General features: G+C 47.3%; 1 protein-coding gene across 2 annotated transcripts in view; it reads left to right on the top strand.

The window, feature by feature from the left end:
• Positions 1–23,666, top strand: part of LOC140389567 (rho guanine nucleotide exchange factor 26-like) — a 274,737-nt gene that overhangs the window by 199,609 nt on the left and 51,462 nt on the right. For both annotated transcript variants that reach the window (XM_072473800.1, XM_072473799.1), the window contains exon 11: positions 5,521–5,675. In XM_072473800.1, coding sequence (XP_072329901.1) covers positions 5,521–5,675 — 155 coding nt within the window. The remainder of the gene's footprint in view (positions 1–5,520; positions 5,676–23,666) is intronic.

Raw genomic sequence — 23,666 nt, 5'->3', positions numbered from 1 at the left:
CAGTTTTTTTTGCGAGAACAATTTTGATATTATTTTTAATTTTCCTTTTTAAACTTTTTTTTGCATATCCTTTTGGGGGAAATCTCGCAAGTCAGAAATTCTCTGATGCAGGCAACACCTTAATAACCCTGTAACTCAAACAGGGACAGTCTACAGCCCACATCATTTTTTATGTGGAGAAGTGTAGACACACATATGTGCACACTCACACATGCATGCACACACATGTACACACAAATGCACGCACACATACGCACACACACATTCTGCCTTCTTGAAAGTGAACCCACGGAAAGTGACAGGCCCTGACTGAGTCGCTGGGCGAGCACTCAGATCCTGCGCAGACCAGCTGGCGAGTGTATTTGCAAACATCTTCAACACCTCACTTCTCCGCTCCGAGGTTCCACCTCCTTCAAGAAGACCACCATAATACCAGTGCAAAAGAAGAACAAGGTAGCCTGCCTCAATAACTACCTACAGTGACCCTGACGTCTGTTATCATGAAATGCTTTGAGCTGCTAGTCATGAGACGGATCACTGCCCCCGGTCTCGATCCACTGCGGTTTGCCTATCACCGCAACCGGTCCACAGCAGACGCTATCTCCCTGGCTCTGCAATCAACACTCGAACACCTCGACACCAAGAACACCTACGTCAGACTACAGCTCCGCCTTCAACACCATTATCCCGACAAGACTAATAACCAAACTCTGCAATCTGGGACTTGACCCCTCCCTGTGCAGCTGGATCCTGGACTTCCTCACCAACAGACCGCAATCTGTCAGGATAGGCAACAGCACCTCCTCCACAATAGTCCTCAACACCGAGGCCCTGCAAGGATGTGTGTTCAGTATTCTACTGTACTCCCTGTACACACATGACTGTTTGGCAAGATTTAACTCCAAAATCAATGTATAGTTTGCGGATGATACGACTGTGGTGGGTCGTATCTCAAACAACGACGAGTCAGACTACAGAAGGGAGATAAATCACTTGGTTGCATGGTGTACTGAAAACAACCTCTCTCTAAATATCAGCAAAACCAAGGAACTGATCATCGACTTCAGAAGCGAAGTAGAGAGCACTCTATCCGGCTGCATCTCAGCTTGGTGTGGCAGCTGTTCGGCAACAAGATCGCAAGAAACTGCAGAGCGTGGTGAACTCAGCCCAATGCATCACACAAGCTTGCCACCCCACATTGATTCTGCCTACACCTCCCGCAACTTCGGGAAGGCAGATCGCATTGTCAGAGACCCCTCCCACCCAGGCGTTGTCTCCTTCCAGACCCTTCCATCAGGCAGAAGGTAGAGAAGTCTGAAGACCCGCATATCCAGACATAGGAACAGCTTCTTCCCCACAGCTACAAGACTCCTCAACGACTCCCCCTCGGACTGATCTGTTCCCCGTAAGAACACTATTCACGATGCCCTATGCTGCTCTTCCTCTTGTATTTGCTTTGTTTGGCCCTTGTTCCATACTGCAGCTAATTACTTATTTGTCAATGTATTGTGTGCTTTTTCGCATTCACTGTAACTATCTACTATTCATTTTTGTCAACTGTGTATGTACTGTGTACATTTCCTTGGCCACAGAAAAATACTTTTCATTGTACTTTGGTACATGGGCAGTAGGGTAACACAGTGGGTAGCTTTACAGCTCCAGGATCCCAGCTTCGATTCCTGGCTTAGGTCACTGCCTGCGGAGTCCGCACGTTCTCCCTGTGTCTGAGTGGATTTCCTCTGGGTGCTCCGGCTTTCTCCCACAAATCCCCAAAGATGTGCCGTGAGGTGAATTGGGCATTCTGAAATCTCCCTAGGTGTATCCGAACAGGCGGCAGCGGTATATGGCAACAAGCGACTTTTCACAGTAACTTTGTTGCAGTGTTAATGTACGCATACATGTGGCAATAAAAATTATTATTATGTGACAATAAAAATTAAATCAAATCAAACATACATGCACACGCATAAACATACACTCACTCATGGGCACACTCAAATACTCGCACATGCATGTACACATGCACGCACACACACATGTATTACAGACACAAACATATGGAGATACACACACACGCACCTGGGCACAAACATGCACACACACATGGGCACATACACACACATGGGCGCACACATGCATACACACAGATGCATACACACACACACATTCGCTCACAGACACACACACACATGTGCCATTCCACTCCTCAGTGCTAGAGCTTCTGATACCCACTTCCATATCTCGGCGTTCTTTGCTAGAATGTGGCAATTTATAAAACCTCTGCCTGTTTATATTTTTTTCTTGTCTAATGCTTCCTGTCATTGTCCACATTGTTCATCGATTTTCTCACTTTTTTCACCTCCAAGATGACATTTCCTCTCCGTTGCTTCAGTTTAAGCTGCATCATCGCCTGAGCTGACAGAAACACTCCTAACTTGAGATTGGAGCCCAAAGTTTCCTGGGCCATTTGTTCATTGGGCTAAAACGGGGAGAGGGATGCATCACCAGGTTCCTTCCAGTCGCTATTGACTTGTGAGATCTTCTCGGTCAAGTGCAAATTGACCCTGCTGTTCACACAATGATGTGGAGGTGCTGGCGTTGGACTGGGGTGAGCACAGTAATAAGTCTTGCAACACCAGGTTAAAGTCCAACAGGTTTGTTTCAAACACTAGCTTTCGGAGCACTGCTCCTTCCTCAGGTGAATGAAGAGGTATGAACCTCTTCATTCACCTGAGGAAGGAGCAGTACTCCGAAAGCGAGTGTTTAAAACAAACCTGTTGGACTTTAACCTGGTGTTGTAAGACTTCTTACTGTGTTCACACAATGAGGCATTTCTACATTTCATTTGCCACATCAAAATGTCACTGGGTCCGAGGTTTTCACTGGCTGAAGAGTATGGCTTACTGACAATCTGGTGGAAAAGAAAAGGACAACAAGTTCAAATTCACTGCTGGTGTAAACAACTTCAATTGAAATGGTAGCATTCTTGACATCGGCCCAAAGACTGATTTGAAAAACGTTTGTTCAAAGGGAGCCTGTTCTTCATCCTTTGTCTCTTCATGCATTAGCCTGACTTAAATTTGACAACACATGTTACAGAAGGAAATATGATACTGGACGTGGCTTTTTGCAGCAGGGTTAGTACCTCAACGTTCCAGTCAAGCTCAACGCAAACTGGAGGAACAACATCTCACCTTCCGGTTAGGCACGCTACAGCCTTCCGGTCTCAACATCGAATTCAACAACTTCAGATGATCAGCTCTACCCCACCTCCACCCATTTGTTTTCACCCCATTTCATTTTAACTGTCTTTTACCACTTCTTTCTTTCTGAACATGTATTTAAACCCCACCCCGAATCTTATCCACCTTTCCTTAACCTTTCTCCTCTTTGCGTCCTCTCCCCCCACATCTACAGTTCATCTTCTGATGTTAGTTTCTCTGTTGTTTGTCCTTTCACATCTTTTGTCCTCTCTGGGGACTGCCATTAGCACTCTTTCCCCTTGGTTTCTGCGGCCATTTAGCACCCGGTTTCCCTGGGTTTCTGTGGCTATGTCTCATCTTTCATTCTCACTCCACAGTATAAATATTTCCCACTTTCTCTGTCTGTTAGCTTTGACAAAGAGTCATCGGACTCGAAACGTGAGCTCTTTTCTCTCCCTCCAGATGCTGCCAGACCTGCTGAGATTTTCCAGCATTTTCTCTTTCGTTTCAGATTCCAGCATCCGCAGTAATTTGCTTTTATAAAGATTTCTCAACTTTTCCCGAACTATAATAATGGCAACTTTGGAAAAACCAAACTGCGGCCACTTTCTGGAAAAGCTCCGGAAAATCCCCGATTTTCCCTCGACCAATGAAGCAAATGAGAACATAAGACTGTGCAAGACAGAAAAAGCCGATTCAGGCACGCAATCATACATTTCATCCTGCACTGATAATGTTGCCTTCATTCATTGGCAGAGCTCGGAAAGATGAGGGCATGGAATCCATCCCCACCCCATTTAGGAAGCACTGTCAGAGGTGACTCTGATGTTAGCTATTACACCTTGGTCCCGTCTGCCCTCAGAGGGAAAAAAATTTAAAATCCCATGCTACCACTTGAAGGCCAAGGGAATGTTAAAATTCCCCCCAAACTGTGATTGAATCTGAATGGAATAAGGTCCCAGCAAACGTGTTGGTGGTTTTAATAATGCAAATAACAATACTTTGTTGTCAGGTTAAAACAAAGCTGTTTTTAACAATTGTCGAAATAAGACTTCCACCACCCTCCACCATCTAGTGGACAAGGGCAGCAAAGACCTGGGAATACCACCGCCTGCAAGTTCCCCTCCAGGACACTCGCCTCTTGACTTGGAAAAATATCATTGTTCCTTCACAGTCACTGGGTCAAAATCCTGGAACTCCCTAACAGCACTGTGGGAGTTAGCTTTGTTGAACAGATGGCTCTGGTTCAAAGTAGGGCGCTCAACACCACCTTCCCAAGATCAACTAGAACTCAATAATAAGTATTTGTCTTGCTGGTGACACTCGCATGCCTCAAGAGTTAATTTTTATAAAAAGCTGTTTTACTAATTAACCATGAGACAGAGGCATGCAGGGTGTTTCAAGGGCTTCAGGGGTTATGGGGAGAAGGCAGGAGAATGGGGATGAGAAAATATCCATGATTGAATGGCGGATCAGACTCGATGGGCCGAGTGGCCTAATTCTGCTCCTATGTCTTATGGTCTTATGGTTTATTTGCATGTCAGTCTGCAGGCGGAAAGAATCTATTCTTCATTGTGTTATCCCTGTCCTTCGTTAATGACGAGGTCTACATCTTACTGCCGAGCTTAATTGGATTGATGCATGGGGGAGACAGATTTGTCGTTGCAATAGTCCGGTGTTAAGTGGCAAACTGCTGGAGGCTTTTATTTTATTCATTGACGGGATGTGGGATTCACTGGCATTTGTTGCCCATCCCTAATTGCCCTTGTGAAGGTGGTGGTGAGCCGCCTGCTTGAGCTGCCTGTGGCGTAGGTACACCCACAGTGGTGTTAGGGAGGGAGTTCCAGGAATTTGGCCCAGGGTCAGTGAAGGAACAATGATATTCTTCCAAGTCAGGGTGTTGTGTGACTTGGAGGCGAACCTCCAGGTATTGGTGTTCCCATGTGCCTGCTGCTCTTGTCCTTCTCGATGGTGGGTGTGGTTTGCTTTTGTGAAAAACAGTCTTCATGAGTGTTCCCAGAGTCAATTATTTCAGACCCAAAAGAATCAACTCTCCCGAAGATTGGTGGTCTGAACAGACCATGAATTGCTCTGCTCCAGACGGAATCGCACGGACCTCACAGTAATTAAATTGCCAAGAGACACTTTAAAGGTGCTCCTGCTAAATCCTGTCATCCAGTTTAGTGGAGATTCTGACCACGTTATGCTTAGCGATATATTCTATTTTTAGACAAGGTGGCTATCAATTATCGGGAGCCACGACTTGTCTTTATAGTTTCCCTGCCCGACCTGACAATCTGCCATTTTCTCTTCCCAGCCATTTCCGCTAGTCTCTTCCTCTCGATGGCTGTCCAAGCGAGGTGAGCTGCTGGAATTCGTCGAGGACACAGGGATATTTTCCAAACGCATGTCAAAGCAACAAGTGTATTTCTTCCTGTTCAACGATGTCCTTATCGTCACAAAGAAGAAAAGGTGAGTTGGCATTTCCTTTTTAAAAAAAATAAATTTCGAGTACTCAATTCATTTTTTCCAATTAAGGGGCAATTTAGCGTGTCCAATCCACCTACCCTGCGCATCTTTGGGTTGTGGGGGCAAAACCCACGCAAACACGGGGAGAATGTGCAAACTCCACATGGACAGTGACCCAGAGCCGGGATCGAACCTGGGACCTCGGCGCCATGAGGCAGCAGTGCGAAGCTGTCCCGAGTTGGCCTTTCCTCGCCCATTCTCCCTTCTCCCCTTTCTCTCATTAACTTTCCCCTCTTGTGTCTTGCCCCCTCTCGTGCCTAGCACCCTCTCTTGTCTTGCCGCTGTCAAGCCTTCCCACCCGCGCGCCTTCCCACTTTCTCGCCTTCCCAGCCCTTCACCTTTCATTCCCCTCGTCTTCTCAAGTGTATTAGCTCGCTTGTTTTTGGTTCTATTGCGACAAACATAAAGATTGACCAAAGTCTTGCTTGCTGTGCACAGGATAGCAGCATCATGGGTCTTCACAGGAGCATTACCAGACAAAATGTGACAGCGGGCCTCTCAAAGAGCTGTGGGGGAATGTGACCAAAAGTTTTAAGGAGCTTCCGAAAGGAAGGGAGAGATGCGGAGAAACTTAGGAAAGGAATTCCAGAGCTTCGGACCTGGGCAGCTAGGCACAGGAGACGAGAATTGGACAAACACAAATATTTTTTCTTTGTTCCTGCGCAGGATGTGGGCATCGTTGACAACGTCACCATTATTTCCTATTCTTAATTGCCCTTGAACAGATTGGCTTGCTCAGCTATTTCAGAGGGACAGTTAAGGGTCAACCACATTGCTGTGTGTCAGCAGTGACATGTAGGCCAGACCAGGTTAGGAAGGCAGATTCCGTTCCCTGAAGAACATTAATGAACCAAATTATTTTTTACGACAATTGATGATAGTTGTCATGGTCACCCTCAATTTAAAAAATAAATAAATTTAGCGTACCCAACTCATTTTTCCAATTAAGGGGCAATTTAGCGTGGCCAATCTACCTGCCCTGCACATCTTTGGGTTGTGGGGGCGAAACCCACGCAGACACGGGGAGAATGTGCAAACTCCACACGGACAGTGACCCAGAGCCGGAATCGAACCTGGGACCTTGGCGCCGTGAGGCAGCAGCACTAACCACTGCGCCACCGTGCTGCCCGTGGTCACCCTTAATGAGACTAGCTTCATACTCCGGATTTATTAATTGAATTAAAATCTCACCAGCTGCCGTGATGGTATTTGAACCTGTGCCCCTAGACCAGTGGCCCGGGCCTCTGGATTGAGCCCAGTGACATTACCACTACGGCATCATCTCCCTCCCGTGGAAGGTTGTGCCGAACGTACGGCTCAGCTATTCACTTCCTGAACTTTCGAGGAATGCTGAATTCAACCTTTTCAATCAGTCGCACTATCCATGATACCGCAGAAGAAAGGGTTAAACAGGGCAATGTTTGTTTATCTCCACTCACCAGGATCATTGGAGCTTGGCTTTCCCAGAAGTATTTCTCAATTACTGCTATCTGCAGAATAAGAAGCGTACACCCCGGGTTTAGCACACAGCGCTCCTCTGAGTTGAGGGAATTTGGGGGAATGTTTTACCAGCTGATAAGTTTCTGGAAGTCTTGACCTCACCAAGAGAAGGTAAGATATTGCTGGGAAAAGGGAGGTTAAAGGGGCCTTTTGTCACTTTAGTTTTAAATAGCCGAACACATTGAAGGGAAGACTGTTACTGCTGAAGGTTTGCTGGCGTGCATTCAAGTGAACGCTGTAAACATCCAACACAGATCAGAAGCAGATGTTTCGCAGCAACCCGGAAAGCTGACAGATGTGTGTGTCCTGACTGTCACTTAACCGCAGAGCATTGGTGTTGCCCACGCAGTGAGAAACGTAAGTGCAGGGTTTGTAAGAACCGTGTTTTGTAATGGCTGGTGGCTGACTACCCCTCATTTGCCCAGGATTGCTGATGCACTGCAAAGGCTGCAGCGATGACCCAACTGTTGGCTGCCTTGAGAAGGTGGCGTTAAGCTGTCTCATTTTCTGACGGCGGGGCCTATCCTATCTCCAGAGACTATAGCCTAACTCAGGTAGATCTTTCAAAACGCTTTATTATCCCATTATTACAGAGTAGGTATAGCTCTCATGAGTACAGACTGCTCTCTCGACAGTGTCAGGTACATGACGACTGATGTCAGTGTTACATCAAGGTCTATGTCATTCATTACCATAACATTTCTATCGCGTTTCACGACGGCGTAAACGGGCCGCTGGGAGTACCGATTCTGGCCCCTACAGGGGGCCAGCGCGGCGCTGGAGCGGTTCACACCACTCCAGCCTCCCATCCCGGCGCGAACTGTGCGCCGCGGGATCCGCGCATGCGCAGTGGCGCCGGCGTCAACGAGGACATGCGCAGTGGCGCTGGTGCGCGGTTGCGGGGATTCTCCTGCCGGGCGCAGGGCTGGGCGAATCCCGCAGGGCTGGGCGAATCCCGCCCGTGCTGTTTGGTGAATTGGACATTCTGAATTCTCCCTGTGTACCTGAACAGGCGCCGGAGTGTGGCCACTAGGGGATTTTGCCATCAATGCTCCGTAACAACATTGCAGTGTTAATGTAAGTCTACTTATGACACTAATAAAGATTATTATTATTTACACTACAATTAGCCTTCTGCTTGTTGCCGCTGCAGCCCTTGGAGTAATTTTCTAAAAAATTAATTTGCAGGATGCGGGCGTTGCTGGGTAGGCCAGCATTTATTGCCCATCTCTAGTTGCTCTTCAGAAGGTGGTGGTAAGATGCCTTCTTGAACCGCTGCAGTTCCTGAGGTGTAGGTGCAGCCAATGTGCTGTCGGGGAGCAAATTCCAGGATTTATACCCAGCAACAGTGAAGGAACGTCAACATATTTCCAAGTCAGGAAAGTGAGTGGCTTGAAGGGGAACCTCCAGGTGGTGGCGTTCCCAGGTGTCTGCTTCTCTTGTCCATCTGGGTGGTAGTAGTTGTGGGTTTGGAAGGTGCTGTCTGAGGAACCGTGGCGAGTTCCCACAGTGCATCTTGCAGATGGCACGCACGGCTGCTACTGTTCGTCGGCGGTGGAGGGAGTGAATGTTTGTGGGCGGGGAGCAATCAAGCGGGGCTGCTTTGTCTTGGATGGCATCAAGCATCCTGAGTGTTTTTGGAGCTGCGCTCATCCAGGCAAGTGAAGAGTATCCCATTGACCCCTGACTGTGCCTTGTGGACAGACCAGGCTTGGGGGCGGGGGTCAGGAGGTGAGTGACTCACCACAGGATTCCTGGTCTTTGACCTGCTCTGTGTTTTAGCAGTGGTGATAGATAGCTGGGGAATTCAAGTATATTAACAACAGGAGAGGGTCATTAAACCTCTCAAGCCTGTCCCTAACCTTTACAACATGGCTGATCTGGACCTTAACTCCCTTCAGCCACCTTAGCAACATATCTCTTGACCTGAGACAAATTTCAGTCTCAAAGGTTGCAATTGTCCTCCGGCTTTCACAGACATTTTGGGGACTGAGAATTCCAGATTTCTACCATCCTTCCTGAAGGGATAATGCTTCCTGATTTCCCTTCCAAATGATCTGGCTCGTAGAATGGCATTCCATTCAGCTTTGAACCGACCAACATTTTAACTCCCAATTTTCTTGGTGGAATGGTGGCCGAAAGTGTTGAAGGAGAAAAGCTGGAATAACTGAGGTCACAACAGACTGATGGTCCGTCTTTTTTAAGGGTGTGATTCAGTCGTGTGATGGAATGGGGAGGCACGGCTGAGCAGCTGAAACGGCCCATTTACAGAAATCAGGAACTAGGGAGTATATGGACCATCATATACAAGGGAGATAGAGGGAGAGGAAGCTTCTTTGGTCTCTGTGGTCTCTGTAGTGATCTGTCGGTACATTGGATGACAGCAATACCCAAGACGAAGACGACGCCACACAGAGAGCACAGAACGACTCTACAGCGAGAACACTGCACGACTCCACAAAGAGAGCGATGACAGACTCCACAGAGGGAGCGGTGAAGGACTCCACAGAGAGAGCGATGAAAGACTCCACAAAGAGAACGACACAAGCCTCCCCAAAGAGAGCGACGCAAGCCTCCACAGACAGCTCGGTGACAGACTCAAAAATGGAAGAAAGCAAACACTCCATAGCGAACGCCATGCATGTACATGACCATGAAGATCTATCAAGTTTATTTGAGCCACCAGAAGAAGACACTGAATGTCTACCCACTGTATGTGAGGCAAGTGACAAAGAAATCATAATTCCCATACAGGATGAGCAGGATCACAGCGCGAGACTGACATATCTCAGCTCGTCTGCACAGAAGCACTCAATAATCAGAGGACGGCCACCCATGAGTCCAGAGATACCATGTCAATAGAAATCCTGAAGATTTTGACTCCAGAGAAGGAGCACAAAGAGATCACAGATGATTCAAATGAACCTGAAATGACTCCAAAAGAGGAGCACCAAGAAATCAATGATGATTCAAATGAACCAGAAATGACTCTAGAAGAGGAGCACCAAGGAAGCAAAGAAGAGGAATCGAATCCACCACAAATGACTGATGTCACCAACATCAATGCAACATCAGATCATTCTCACAATTCTCAAGAAGATACGCTCAATGTAGCAGATACCACAAAGGACACGGACACCAATAACTGTGACAATGACTCAAATCATCCACATGGCACACTCATTGAGCGCAACAAGAACAACAAAAACCGCAAGAAGCACAGCAGAAACAAGAACAACAACAGCAACAACAAAAACAACCTGCAGCGCAACAAGAACGACAAGAGCAACAAGAAGCATCCCAGAAACAACAAGCATGACAAGAAAAAGAACAAGAATAAAAGTGAAAACAACGAAAACAGAATCAACAAGCGTGACAAAAAGAACAACAAGCACGCCAACGAAAACAACCAAGACAGAAATGACAGAAACAACAACAAGAACGACACCGAAAACAACAAAGACAGAAATGACAGAAACAACAACAATGAAACAACGACCTGTACAACATGGTACAACTCTGCACGTGAAGGACAATGCCACAGCACACTACGAAACAATGACAAGACTACAAACTTGCCATGGCATGATAAAGAATCTCATGAATTCACATCTGCTCCAGAACAAATGAGCAAAACAGCTTTCACAAACGATGACGTACAGCATCAATATCACAAACACAGGAAAAAGTTGAGGCCAGACAATGGTGCGACACAGAATCGCTACCCACAATCAAATGGAACAAGGGAAAAAGGTGTCCACATCATTAAACGACTCATCAGCAAAGCAGCCGAGTCACGTTCCGACATCAACCTTGCTCTGTTATCATACCGAGCAACCCCATTGAGCTCAGGACTGTCGCCAGCGCAAATGTTCTTCGGCAGAGACATCCGGACAACCCTACCGGCAAAGCAATTCCGAGACCCCGGCAACGCACCGGTTCTCGACGACATGCGGGCACTATGCTCCAAACAATAACTATACTACGATCAACATGCGATCCCACTCAAGCCACTGACAATAGGTGACACCATCAGAATCAGGGACCCAGAAGGCGGATGGTCTGAGTCAGCCACGGTGATCAGGCAGGAGGCACCGCGGTCCTACATTGTCAAATCGTCTGCGGGAGTACTTTTTCGCCGTAACCGCCGGGATCTATTAGAGATTCGACCTACAACGCCAGTATTTCCCACACTGGACTTGACCGAGTCCATTTGTCCACAGGACGTTCCTCGCCCCACAACGCCAGACAGTACTCTTGATGACATCAAACCATCATCCATTCTACCACCGTTAAGACGCTCCAGCAGAAGCCGTAAGGCACCCGACCAGTTTGATTTGTAACAACACTTCAACACACACACAAGACAAATACGGACATTTCTCACGATGGACTCACAACACAGTTAATTGTATCTGTATTACTTTTATCATTTTCACAGTGTGCAGATTTGCATATTCTCACCACTTGTTATGTAGTTTTCTTGAGGCCAGTCTAGAAAACATGTCAAATAAAAGGGGGGATGTAGTGATCTGTACTTACATCTGCACATACACCAGGGACTACAGACAGATGTAACAGCCACAGCATCACTAGAGGGCAGCATCAGAGACGGGTATAAAGGGTCCAGCCCAAGGGAGGATCCTCTTTCAGAAGCACAAGGCTAGTGAGCAGCAGCAGACAGAGACAGCTCAGCATAGGCAGTTTACCTTAGCTTCTCTGGTCATACCTCTTGACTGTATTGCATCTAGTTAAGCTCTGGAAACAGAACAAACCCACTGAATAAAGTATTTGTGTTAACTGGAAGTCTACAATCTTTATTCAGACTTAGAGAATAACATAGTCTCCGACCTCACTCGAGTGGTGTACCTGGCCATAACAGGCGGTGAACAAGAGGTCCAAGTTGGATCATGCCAGTGTGCACCCAACATATTGGGACTTCAGTGTACTGCGCAAGAGCCTTGTGCTAAATGTTGGAGGCAGACTGTGCTTTCTGTGAAGCCGGGAGCCCTGAACATTGACCACACATTCCCCATTGGGAGCAAGCCAGAAACCCTATATATTTGTGACCTCAGTCTCGGAATTAAGTTCAGAGCGAATTTGGAATTCAGCTTCTGCAGTAACATAACCATTCATCAATCCTCTTTGTCTTCTTAAAAGAAGCCAGCCCAATGGTGAAGAACGTCCATTCATTATTTTACTCTCTCACGAGCTGCCTTTAATTACTTTGAATGTCTTCGCATCTGTTTATTATTGTGCTGGGCTGAGATGCTTAAAAGGCCTCTTGGCTTAGCAGGATAGCATTTTCCCTGCTCAAAATTATGGGCCTATATAACCATAGAGTCAAGTTGGACTCCATGTCTCCTCTTTAAAGAATGGCACTGTGCCATAATCCTCTATAAAATCATTAAACTTGAGAGAGTCTTTTAAACAGGAAGAGTTTCTGATTACATCGTATGGTTTTTCTGGAGAAACAGATGTCTTTTTTTTTGGCAATGCTGGTTGAGGTAGGAACGTTAGCCAACATACCAGTTTCCTGCTCTTCATATAGGGCCCATCCTTTAGGCTCACCTGTGGGAAGGCAGCAGCAAAGCCTTGGCCTCCCCAGCAGGCAGTTGCAAAAGACCCCATGGCATTATTTACAAAGAAAAGCCAGGGAGTTCTCTCCGTTGTCGTGGTTCAATATGTATCCTTCAGCCAACATTACTAAAACAGATCATCTGATAATTTATCTCATTGCTATTTGTGGGATCTTGCTGCGCACAAATTGGCAGCTGTGTCTCCTGAACTATGACAGCGCATGTCTTTCTTCAGCAACATAGATGAGGCTCTCTGGGTAACTAGCAAAGCTGTGAGGTGAAGGGGTGCTGTGAAACTGAATATTTGCATTAAGGCAAAGCCATTACAATTGTCGGTCCTGTAAAACGCGGTGATGTCACTCAAGGTTCTACTGGTGGAACGAAACATTCCACAAGAGGTCACCTTGCATGACATCGGCAACTGTATTCTATCTCCAATCCAATTCAACGACTGTTTGCAAGAATCCAAGCGGCTTCTGCAAAATGTTGGATGGAATAATTTCCATGTCACAATAGAGTAACTGGTTGTTTGAACTCTCCGAGAGTCTGAAGGACAGGTTGGGCTGAATGGCCTGTTCCTGCACTGTATATTCCCTGCAAAAGATTTGAGGAGTTTATTTCAGGCCTGGGTTGCTTTGGCAGCTGACAGCAGGGCTTGTCAGCAATGGGGCAAAATAAATTGGCGGTGCGCAAAAGGCCAAATGTGGAGAAATGCAGAGTTCGTCGAGGTTAATAGGGCTGAGTGAGATTACAGAGATAGGGAGGGGTGAAGCAATGGAAGAATTGAAACATTCATGGATGAGAATTTCAAATTTGCAGCAATATACTGGCGTTGGCGGCAGTCCAGAGAAGGTTCACAATCCCGGGTATTGTCATGTGAGAGTACCTTTAAGAAATGGGTGTTTAAGAAATGTACCTTTAAGAAATGGAGCTGCTCATGTTACTGGAGTGATGTCAGAGTGTGGGTGGAGCTGAGCTCTACTTCTGGTTTTTAGTTTCAGTTTGAGAAAAGCTTGGGTGTGTCTATGTTTTTCAGGGAGCTGCATCTGAAGTCTGCCATCCAAAGACTATCTTAATCATTTGGTGAATTCAGAATTATAAATGATTTCAGTATTGAACGTAAAGCCTGATGTGCTTCTGTTTAGAGGTTTGTTAAGTCTTTTGGACGTTAAAAGAACAGCATACAGATTACTTAGTGTTGTATTCTTTGTGGGGTGTATTTGAATTAATGGGTGCTAAGATGTTCACTGTTTGTTTTAGAAAGGTTAACTTGGAGTTCATAGAATAAACATTGTTTTGTTTTAAAAAATACTCGTCCATTTCTGCTCTACCACAGCTGTAGTGTCCCCATACCACAATCTATTAAAAGTTGTGGGTCAGGTGAACTCCATGATACATTTTGGGATTCTCTAAACCCTGACCCATAACAGTATGGAGAGAATTTCATATGAGGGGAGGTTCAGTAGATTAGGCCTGTACTCACTGGAGTTTGGAGGAATGAGAGCTGACATTATTGAGACGTATATGATTCGCAGGGAGCTTGACAAGGTAGAAGCCAAGAGGATGTTTCCCACTTGTCGGAGTGTTTAGGACTCGAGGACATAATCTCAGAGTAAGGGGGTCACATATTTAAGAAAGCGATGAGGGGGGCAGCACGGTGGCACAGTGGGTTAGCACTGCAGCCTCAAGGCGCCGAGGTCACAGGTTCGATCCCGGCTATGGGTCACTGCCCGTGTGGAGTTTGCACATTCTCCCCGTGTTTGCGTGGGTTTCGCCCCCACAACCCAAAGATGTGCAGGGTAGGTGGATTGGCCACTCTAAATTGCCCCTTAATTGGAAAAATGAATTGGGTACTCTAAATTTTTTTTAAAAGAAAGCAATGAGGAGGAATTTCTTCTCTGAGGATAGTGAATCTGTGGGATTCTTTACCGCAGACAGCTGTGGAGGTTGGGTTATTAAGTATGTTCAAGGTTGACAGAGACAGATTTATAATCATAGAATCATAGAATTTACAGTGCAGAAGGAGGCCATTCGGCCCATCGAGTCTGCACTGGCTCATGGAAAGAGCACCCTACCCAAGGACAGCAAATGTGGTCCCTTTGTTCAAAAAGGGGAGCAGAGACAACCCCGGCAACTATAGACCGGTGAGCCTCACGTCTGTAGTGGGTAAAGTCTTGGAGGGGATTATAAGAGACAAGATTTATAATCATCTAAATAGGAATAATATGATCAGGGATAGTCAGCATGGCTTTGTGAAGGGTAGGTCATGCCTCACAAACCTTATTGAGTTCTTTGAGAAGGTGACTGAACAGGTAGATGAGGGTAGAGCAGTTGATGTGGTGTATATGGATTTCAGCAAAGCGTTTGATAACGTTCCCCACGGTAGGCTATTGCAGAAAATACGGAGGCTGGGGATTGAGGGTGATTTAGAGATGTGGATCAGAAATTGGCTAGCTGAAAGAAGACAGAGGGTGGTGGTTGATGGGAAATGTTCAGAATGGAGTACAGTCACAAGTGGAGTACCACAAGGATCTGTTCTGGGGCCGTTGCTGTTTGTCATTTTTATCAATGACCTAGAGGAAGGCGCAGAAGGGTGGGTGAGTAAATTTGCAGACGATACTAAAGTCGGTGGTGTTGTCGATAGTGTGGAAGGATGTAGCAGGTTACAGAGGGATATAGATAAGCTGCAGAGCTGGGCTGAGAGGCGGCAAATGGAGTTTAATGTAGAGAAGTGTGGGGTGATTCACTTTGGAAGGAATAACAGGAATGCGGAATATTTGGCTAATGGTAAAGTTCTTGAAAGTGTGGATGAGCAGAGGGATCTAGGTGTCCATGTACATAGATCCCTGAAAGTTGCCACCCAGGTTGATAGGGTTGTGAAGAAGGCCTATGGAGTGTTGGCCTTTATTGGTAGAGGGATTGAGTTCCGGAGTCGGGAGGTCATGTTGCAGCTGTACAGAACTCTGGTATGGCCGCATTTGGAGTATTGCGTACAGTTCTGGTCACCGCATTATAGGAAGGACGGGGAGGCTTTGGAGCGGGTGCAGAGGAGATTTACCAGGATGTTGCCTGGTATGGAGGGAAAATCGTATGAGGAAAGGCTGATGGACTTGAGGTTGTTTTCGTTGGAGAGAAGAAGGTTAAGAGGAGACTTAATAGAGGCATACAAAATGATCAGGGGGTTGGATAGGGTGGACAGTGAGAGCCTTCTCCCGCGGATGGAAATGGCTGGCACGAGGGGACATAACTTTAAACTGAGGGGTAATAGATATAGGACAGAGGTCAGAGGTAGGTTCTTTACGCAAAGAGTAGTGAGGCCGTGGAATGCCCTACCTGCTACAGTAGTGAACTCGCCAACATTGAGGACATTTAAAAGTTTATTGGATAAACATATGGATGATAATGGCATAGTGTAGGTTAGATGGCTTTTGTTTCGGTGCAACATCGTGGGCCGAAGGGCCTGTACTGCGCTGTATTGTTCTATGTTCTATGTTCTAAGGTCAACACCTCTAACCTATCCCCATAACCCAGTAACCCCACCCAACACTAAGGGCAATTTTGGACACTTAGGGCAATTTATCATGGCCAATCCACCTAACCCGCACATCTTTGGACTGTGGGAGGAAACCGGAACACCCAGAGGAAACCCACGCACACACGGGGAGGATGTGCAGACTCCGCACAGACAGTGACCCAAGCCGGAATCGAACCTGGGACCCTGGAGCTGTGAAGCAATTGTGCTATCCACAATGCTACCGTGCTGCCCCAGTAAGGGAATCAGTAAGGGAATCACGGGTTATGGGATTGTTTTGTTTTGGGGTTTGATCATGTAAACAAAAGATAACCAGGTTGCCACACCGCAGGTTACGTATCCAGTTTTCAGAGTTTATTGCTGAGGTGTTGCTTGCTCACAGTCTAAAATGGAAGAGAGGAAAACTCGCCCAAGTGCCTCTAATAATGTCGCCATGTAATCATGTGACATATTGTACAGAGGGCCATGGTTACAACACATAACAGATTCAAGGCGAGAAAGTGGAGTTGAAGATTAGCCTATCAGAGCAGTATGATCTCATTGAATGCTGGAGCAGAGTCAATGGGCCGAATGGCCTACTTCTGCTCCTACACCTGATCGTAGATCGTCGAGCACACAGATGATGGTGAGAGGGTCTTGCTGTGAGTTAGCATGTCGGCTGCAGCGTTTAGGATGGCTCCAGTTCATTGGGACTGGAAAGAGGAAGGCCCTGAGTATCTGTTAAGAGACAAATCTGCTGAATCTCGGGCAGCTGGACCAATGGAGGCCTGGAGCACACTGCAAAGGAAGCATTTTCACTTTTTTTATACTCCTTCATCTCAAGACACCCCAAAACGCTGGTGCCACCTAAGTGTTTCTGAATTGGCATCACTGTTAAAATGCAGAAAGTCTGGCAGCCAATTAGCACAAGGCAAGATGCCAGAAACAGGTATGTGACACGTGAGCAAATCATTTTCTTTCAGCCATTGAGTGACAGATAAATATTTGCCAGAACACCAGGGAGAATTGGCCTGTTCATCTTCAAAATAGTGCCGTGGGACTTATGCCCACCTGAGAGGGCAGATGGGGCATCAATTTAATGCCGTATCTGAACGTTGGCATCAGTGATACTGCAGCGCTCCCTCAGTTTTGTACTGGAGCCTAGACTGTGTTCTGAAGTGTCAATATTGGGACGACTAACTCAAAGACAGGAGAGCTACCGCTGAGCAATGGCTTCTTGCGCCATGTCAAGCGGCCACCTGACACCGTGGATAAAGCAGTGAGGATTGGGAGAGGCAAGTTGCCCTAACTTTAGCTTAGGTCTTGATTTTGCAAGGCCCGACAGCCAGTTTTACACCTTTTTGTCCCCCATTTAAAAATTGGTTTCTTCGTCGACCAGCAAAGTCATGGGGTGGGAGGAGGTTGGGGCTGGTGGTGGTGGTGAGGGGGGCGAGGGGGGGAGGTGGTGGGGAGGGGTGATGGTGGTGGTGGTGGGGGAGGGGTGGTGGTGGTGGTAGTGGGAGGGGTGGTGGTGGTAGTGGGGAGGGGTGGTGGTGGTGGTGGGGGAGGGGTAGTGGTGGTGGTGGGGAGGGGTAGTGGTGGTGGTGGGGAGGGGTGGTGGTGGTGGTGGGGGAGGGGTAGTGGTGGTGGTGGGGAGGGGTAGTGGTGGTGGTGGGGAGGGGTGGTGGGGAGGGGTGGTGGTGGCGGTGGGGAGGGGTGATGGTGGCGGTGGGGAGGGGTGGTGGTGGTGGTGGGGAGGGGTGGTGGGGGTGATGGGGGAGGGGTGGTGGTGGGGAGGGGTGGTGGTGGTGGTGGGGAGGGGTGGTGGTGGTGGCGGGGAGGGGTGGTGGTGGGGGAGGGGTGTTGGTGGGGAGGGGTGGTGGTGGTGGTGGGGGGGAGGGGTGGTAGTGGTGGTGGGAGGGGTGGTGGTGGCGGTGGGGAGGGGTGGTGGTGGTGGTGGGGAGGGGCGGTGGTGGTGGTAGTGGGGAGGGGTGGTGGTGGTAGTGGGGAGGGGTGATGGTGGTGGTGGGGAGGGGTGGTGGTGGTGGCAAGGAGGGTGTGGGGAGGAGGTTGGGGGGGCGGTGTGACATCTGCGAAAGTCACAGAGAGCTGGAGTCAACAGGCTTCACAACTTTAAATGTTCTACCAAAGTTGCAACAATAAACCAGAGGTTTTGCCTCAAAGATTGCTACACTGAATTTTGAATCAAAAGTCAGTTGTCCAATTCATTCACTGCTTCATGTCATGATATTTAGGTAAACATCATAGCACAAACATACATACATACTGATGGACAGATCAACGGACCAATCAACACACACACAACACCACAGCCAATCACAGGCAAGAGCATACACAGTACAAAACAGGGAACACGACACTTCGTGAGCATTCCAGCAGGAGACAGCTCAGGGCACAGAGCTCACAGCAAGCCACTCAGACATCCACCATGTGCTGAGTGCCACTACAAGATAGTATTAGGAATAGGTCCACAGATTCAAGGGTTATGATCGAACCTCAGTAACCAGTTTACCACTGTAAATAAATGTTAGTAATAAAACTGAGTTGTACCATTCGCAACCGTGTTGGTTCGTCTGTGTAGCAGAGCACCCAACACATCACTTCAAGGCATTGTTTATAAATTATACACTTGAATCAAGGGAAACACTGTCACTTTCTGAGGTAAGGGAACAGCAAGAGACTTTCCTACTACATTGTAGTTTTGATGTACTCCAGGCAGAAGGCTCTCAGTCGAAGCAGCTTCCCTGGCAAAGCCTCCTTTCTTTCATGTGAAATTCCTGCTGGTATCCAGGTACAGCAAGTAATTGGGAAAACTAATGGAGTATTATAATTTATTGTGAAGGGGATAGAAACATATAAAATCCTGCTGGGACTGGACAGGCTAGATGCAGGAAGAATGTTCCCGATGTTGGGCACGCCCAAAACTAGCCGAAGAGTAAGGGGTAAGCCATTCAGGACTGAGATGCGGAAGAACTCTGTCCCTCAGAGTGTTGTGAAGAGTAAGAGGCGACTTTAAAAAAAAAATTTAGAGTGCCCAATTAATTTTTTTCCAATAAAGGGGCAATTTAGCGTGGCCAATCCACCTACCCTGCACATCTTTGGGGTTTGGAGACCCACACGAATAGGGGAGAACGTGCACACTCCACACGGACAGTGACCCAGAGCCAGGATCGAACCTGGGACCTCGGCGCCGCGAGGCAGCGGTGCTAACCACTGCGCCACAGTGCTGCCCTGAGTGAGAAGTAACTTAACCAAAACCTTTAAAATGCTGAGGGTCCTGACTGGGTGGATGTGGCGAGTAGGGTGGGCAGGGTGGGCGGATTGGCCACGCTAAATTGCCCCTTAATTGGAAAAAATGAATTGGCTACTCTAAATTTATTTTTTACCGCTGCTTTTTAAGGCAGAGCAACTAGGTAGATTCTTGATAAACACAGTGAAAGGTTATTGGGGATAAGCAGGAATGTGGGGTTGAAGTTACAAGCAGATCAGAATGTCTTGGTGGCACAGTTGTTAGCACCTGCATTCTAACTTTGTGTGACTACACCCAGGTCCCTCTGAACATAAACATTTAAAAACTTTGCGCCTTTAAAAACAAATTAGCTTTGCATTCTTATTACCAAAATGAATATCCTCAGGTTTGAACAGATGGTGGTCCTTTTGTAACTGTTGCCCTCTCACTACACTTGCTGTATCTTTTTGTTGTCTCTTTGTGTCCCCTGCACAGCTTACATTCCCTCCCAGCTTCGTATCGTCAGTGAACTTGGCTATTTATGCTTGGTCTCTTTGCCTAACTAATTAATATAGATTGTAAATAGCTGAGGCCCCAGCATTGATTCTAGCAACACTCCACTGGTCACAGAAACAGGCTGTACGCGGACAGCTCTCAGCAGCTAAATCACATGCTGCTCTGGGAGGGGAGAGGGGGGTGGGCTATACTTCCAAGAGGAATGCCTAGGTATTGCAGCCAGACGGCTCAAACAACTGCCACACAGACAGAAAATTATTTTAATTACATACTTTTTCTAGGCAGTCCCTGGGGCATGAGAATGACTTGCTTTCATTCCAGTTTGATGGGTTCTGAGATGTTTGATATGTCCAACAAGCAATCTGCAGACTGTGCCAGGCCTGGGGTCGATGGTGCTCGAAGCGTTGCTTAAATATGGGTTGTTTGGAGGTTTGTCCAAAGACACCTCCACTTCACCTCTGCCCATTCCCAATACAATCTCTCGATCTGTTCGCTCTCTTTTTGAACGAACCTCTTCCATTTTAGTCAGTCAGGCTTTTCCATGAGTCTTCAGGAATGTTTGGCCACTTCAGGGAAGCTTGGAAACCACACCTAGACGATATGTTCTCATAACACACACACACAAACACACACACACACACACATACTGACATACACACACACACACACACACATACTGACATACACACACACACATACCGACACACACACACACACATATTGACATACACACACACACACCGACACACGCACACACATACCGACACACACACACACATATTGACATACACACACACACACACATACCGACACACACACACACACACACACATATTGACATACACATACCGACACACACACACATACCGACACACACATACCGACACACACACATACTGACACACACACACACATACCGACACACACATACCGACACACACACACATACTGACACACACACACATACCGACACACACACATACTGACACATGCACATACCGACATACACACACATCACGACATACATACACACACATACATACCGACACACACACACATACCGACACACACATACCGACACACACACATACCGACCCGCACACACATATCGACACACATACACACATACCGATACACACATACCGACACACACATACCGACACGCACACACACATACCGACACACACACATACCGACACACACATACCGACATACACACATACTGACGCACACACACCGACACACACACACACTACCGACACACACATACCGACATGCACACACAAATACCGACACACACATACCGACATACACATATACTGACACACACACATACCGACACACACATACCGACATACACTCATACGCATACTGACACACACGCATACCGACACACACACACATAACGACACACACACATACCGACACACACATACACACACACACATACCGACACACACACACATACCGACACACACACACACATACCGACAAACATGCCGACACACACACCGACACACACACACATACCGACACACACACATACTGACACACACACACACACATACTGACACACATACCGAAACATACACATACCAACACACACACATACTGACACACACATACCGACACACACACACATACCGACACACACATACGGACACGCACACACACACATACCAACACACACACACACATACCGACACACACACATACTGACGCGCACACACATACCGACACACACACACACATACCGACACACACACACACACATACCGACACACACACACCGACACACACACATACCGACATACACACACACACATCGTGACATACATACACACACACATACCGACATACACACACATCATGACATACATACACACACACACCGACACACACACAAATACCGACACACACACACATACTGACACACACATACCGACACACACATATACCGACACACACACATACTGACACACACACACACACACACATGCTGACACACACATACACACATACCGACACACACACACATACACACACACATAACGACACACACACAAATACCGACACACACACACATACTGACACACACATACCGACACGCACACACACATACCGACACACACACATACCGACACACACACACACATACCGACACACACATACCGGCACACACACACACATACCGACACACATACACACACATACCGACACACCCATACCGACATACACACATACGGACACACACACATACCGGCACACACACACATACCGACACACACTACCGACATACACACATAGGCATACTGACACACACACACATCGCGACATACATACACACACACACACTTACCGACATACTCACACGCACATCACGACATACATACACACACATACATACCGACACACACACACATACCGACACACACACATACCGGCACGCACACACATATCGACACACACACACATACCGACACACACACACATACCGACATACACACACACATCATGACATACATACACACACATACGCTGACACCACACACATACTGACACACACATACTGACACACACACACATGCCGACACACACATACCGACACACACATACCGACACACACACACACATACCGACACACACACAAATACCAACACACACACACATACTGACACACACATACCGACACGCACACACACACATACCGACACACACACACACATACCGACACACACACACACATACCGACACACACATACCGACACACACATATACCGACACACACACATACTGACACACACACACATACCGACACACACACACAGACACATCCACACATACCGACACACACACACACATACCGACACACACATACCGACACACACACACATACCGACATACACACACACACATCGCGACATACATACACACACATACCGACACACACACACACACATCACGACATACATACACACACATACCGACACACACACACACATACCGACACACACATACCGACACACACACATACCGACACACACACACATACTGACACACACATACCGGCACACACACACATACCGACACACATACACACACATACCGACACACCCATACCGACATACACACATACTGACACACACACATACCGACACACACATACCGACACACACTACCGACATACACACATAGGCATACTGACACACACACACACATCGCAACATACATACACACACACTTACCGACATACACACACATCACGACATACATACACACACATACATACCGACACACACACATACCGACACACACATACCAACACACACATACCGACACGCACACACATATCGACACACACACACATACCGACACACACATACCAACATACACACATACGCTTACTGACACACACACATACCGACACACACACACATACCGACACGCACACACATACCGACACACACACACATACTGACTCACACATACCGTCACACACACACATACTGATGCACACACACACATACACACACACGTACTGACACACACACACCGACACACGCACACACCGACATACA

Source organism: Scyliorhinus torazame, chromosome 14, assembly GCF_047496885.1.
Source record: "Scyliorhinus torazame isolate Kashiwa2021f chromosome 14, sScyTor2.1, whole genome shotgun sequence".
Lineage (NCBI taxonomy): Eukaryota > Metazoa > Chordata > Chondrichthyes > Carcharhiniformes > Scyliorhinidae > Scyliorhinus > Scyliorhinus torazame.
Note: the sequence above shows the minus strand (reverse complement) of the source record. Positions and strands in the feature narration are given on the sequence as shown.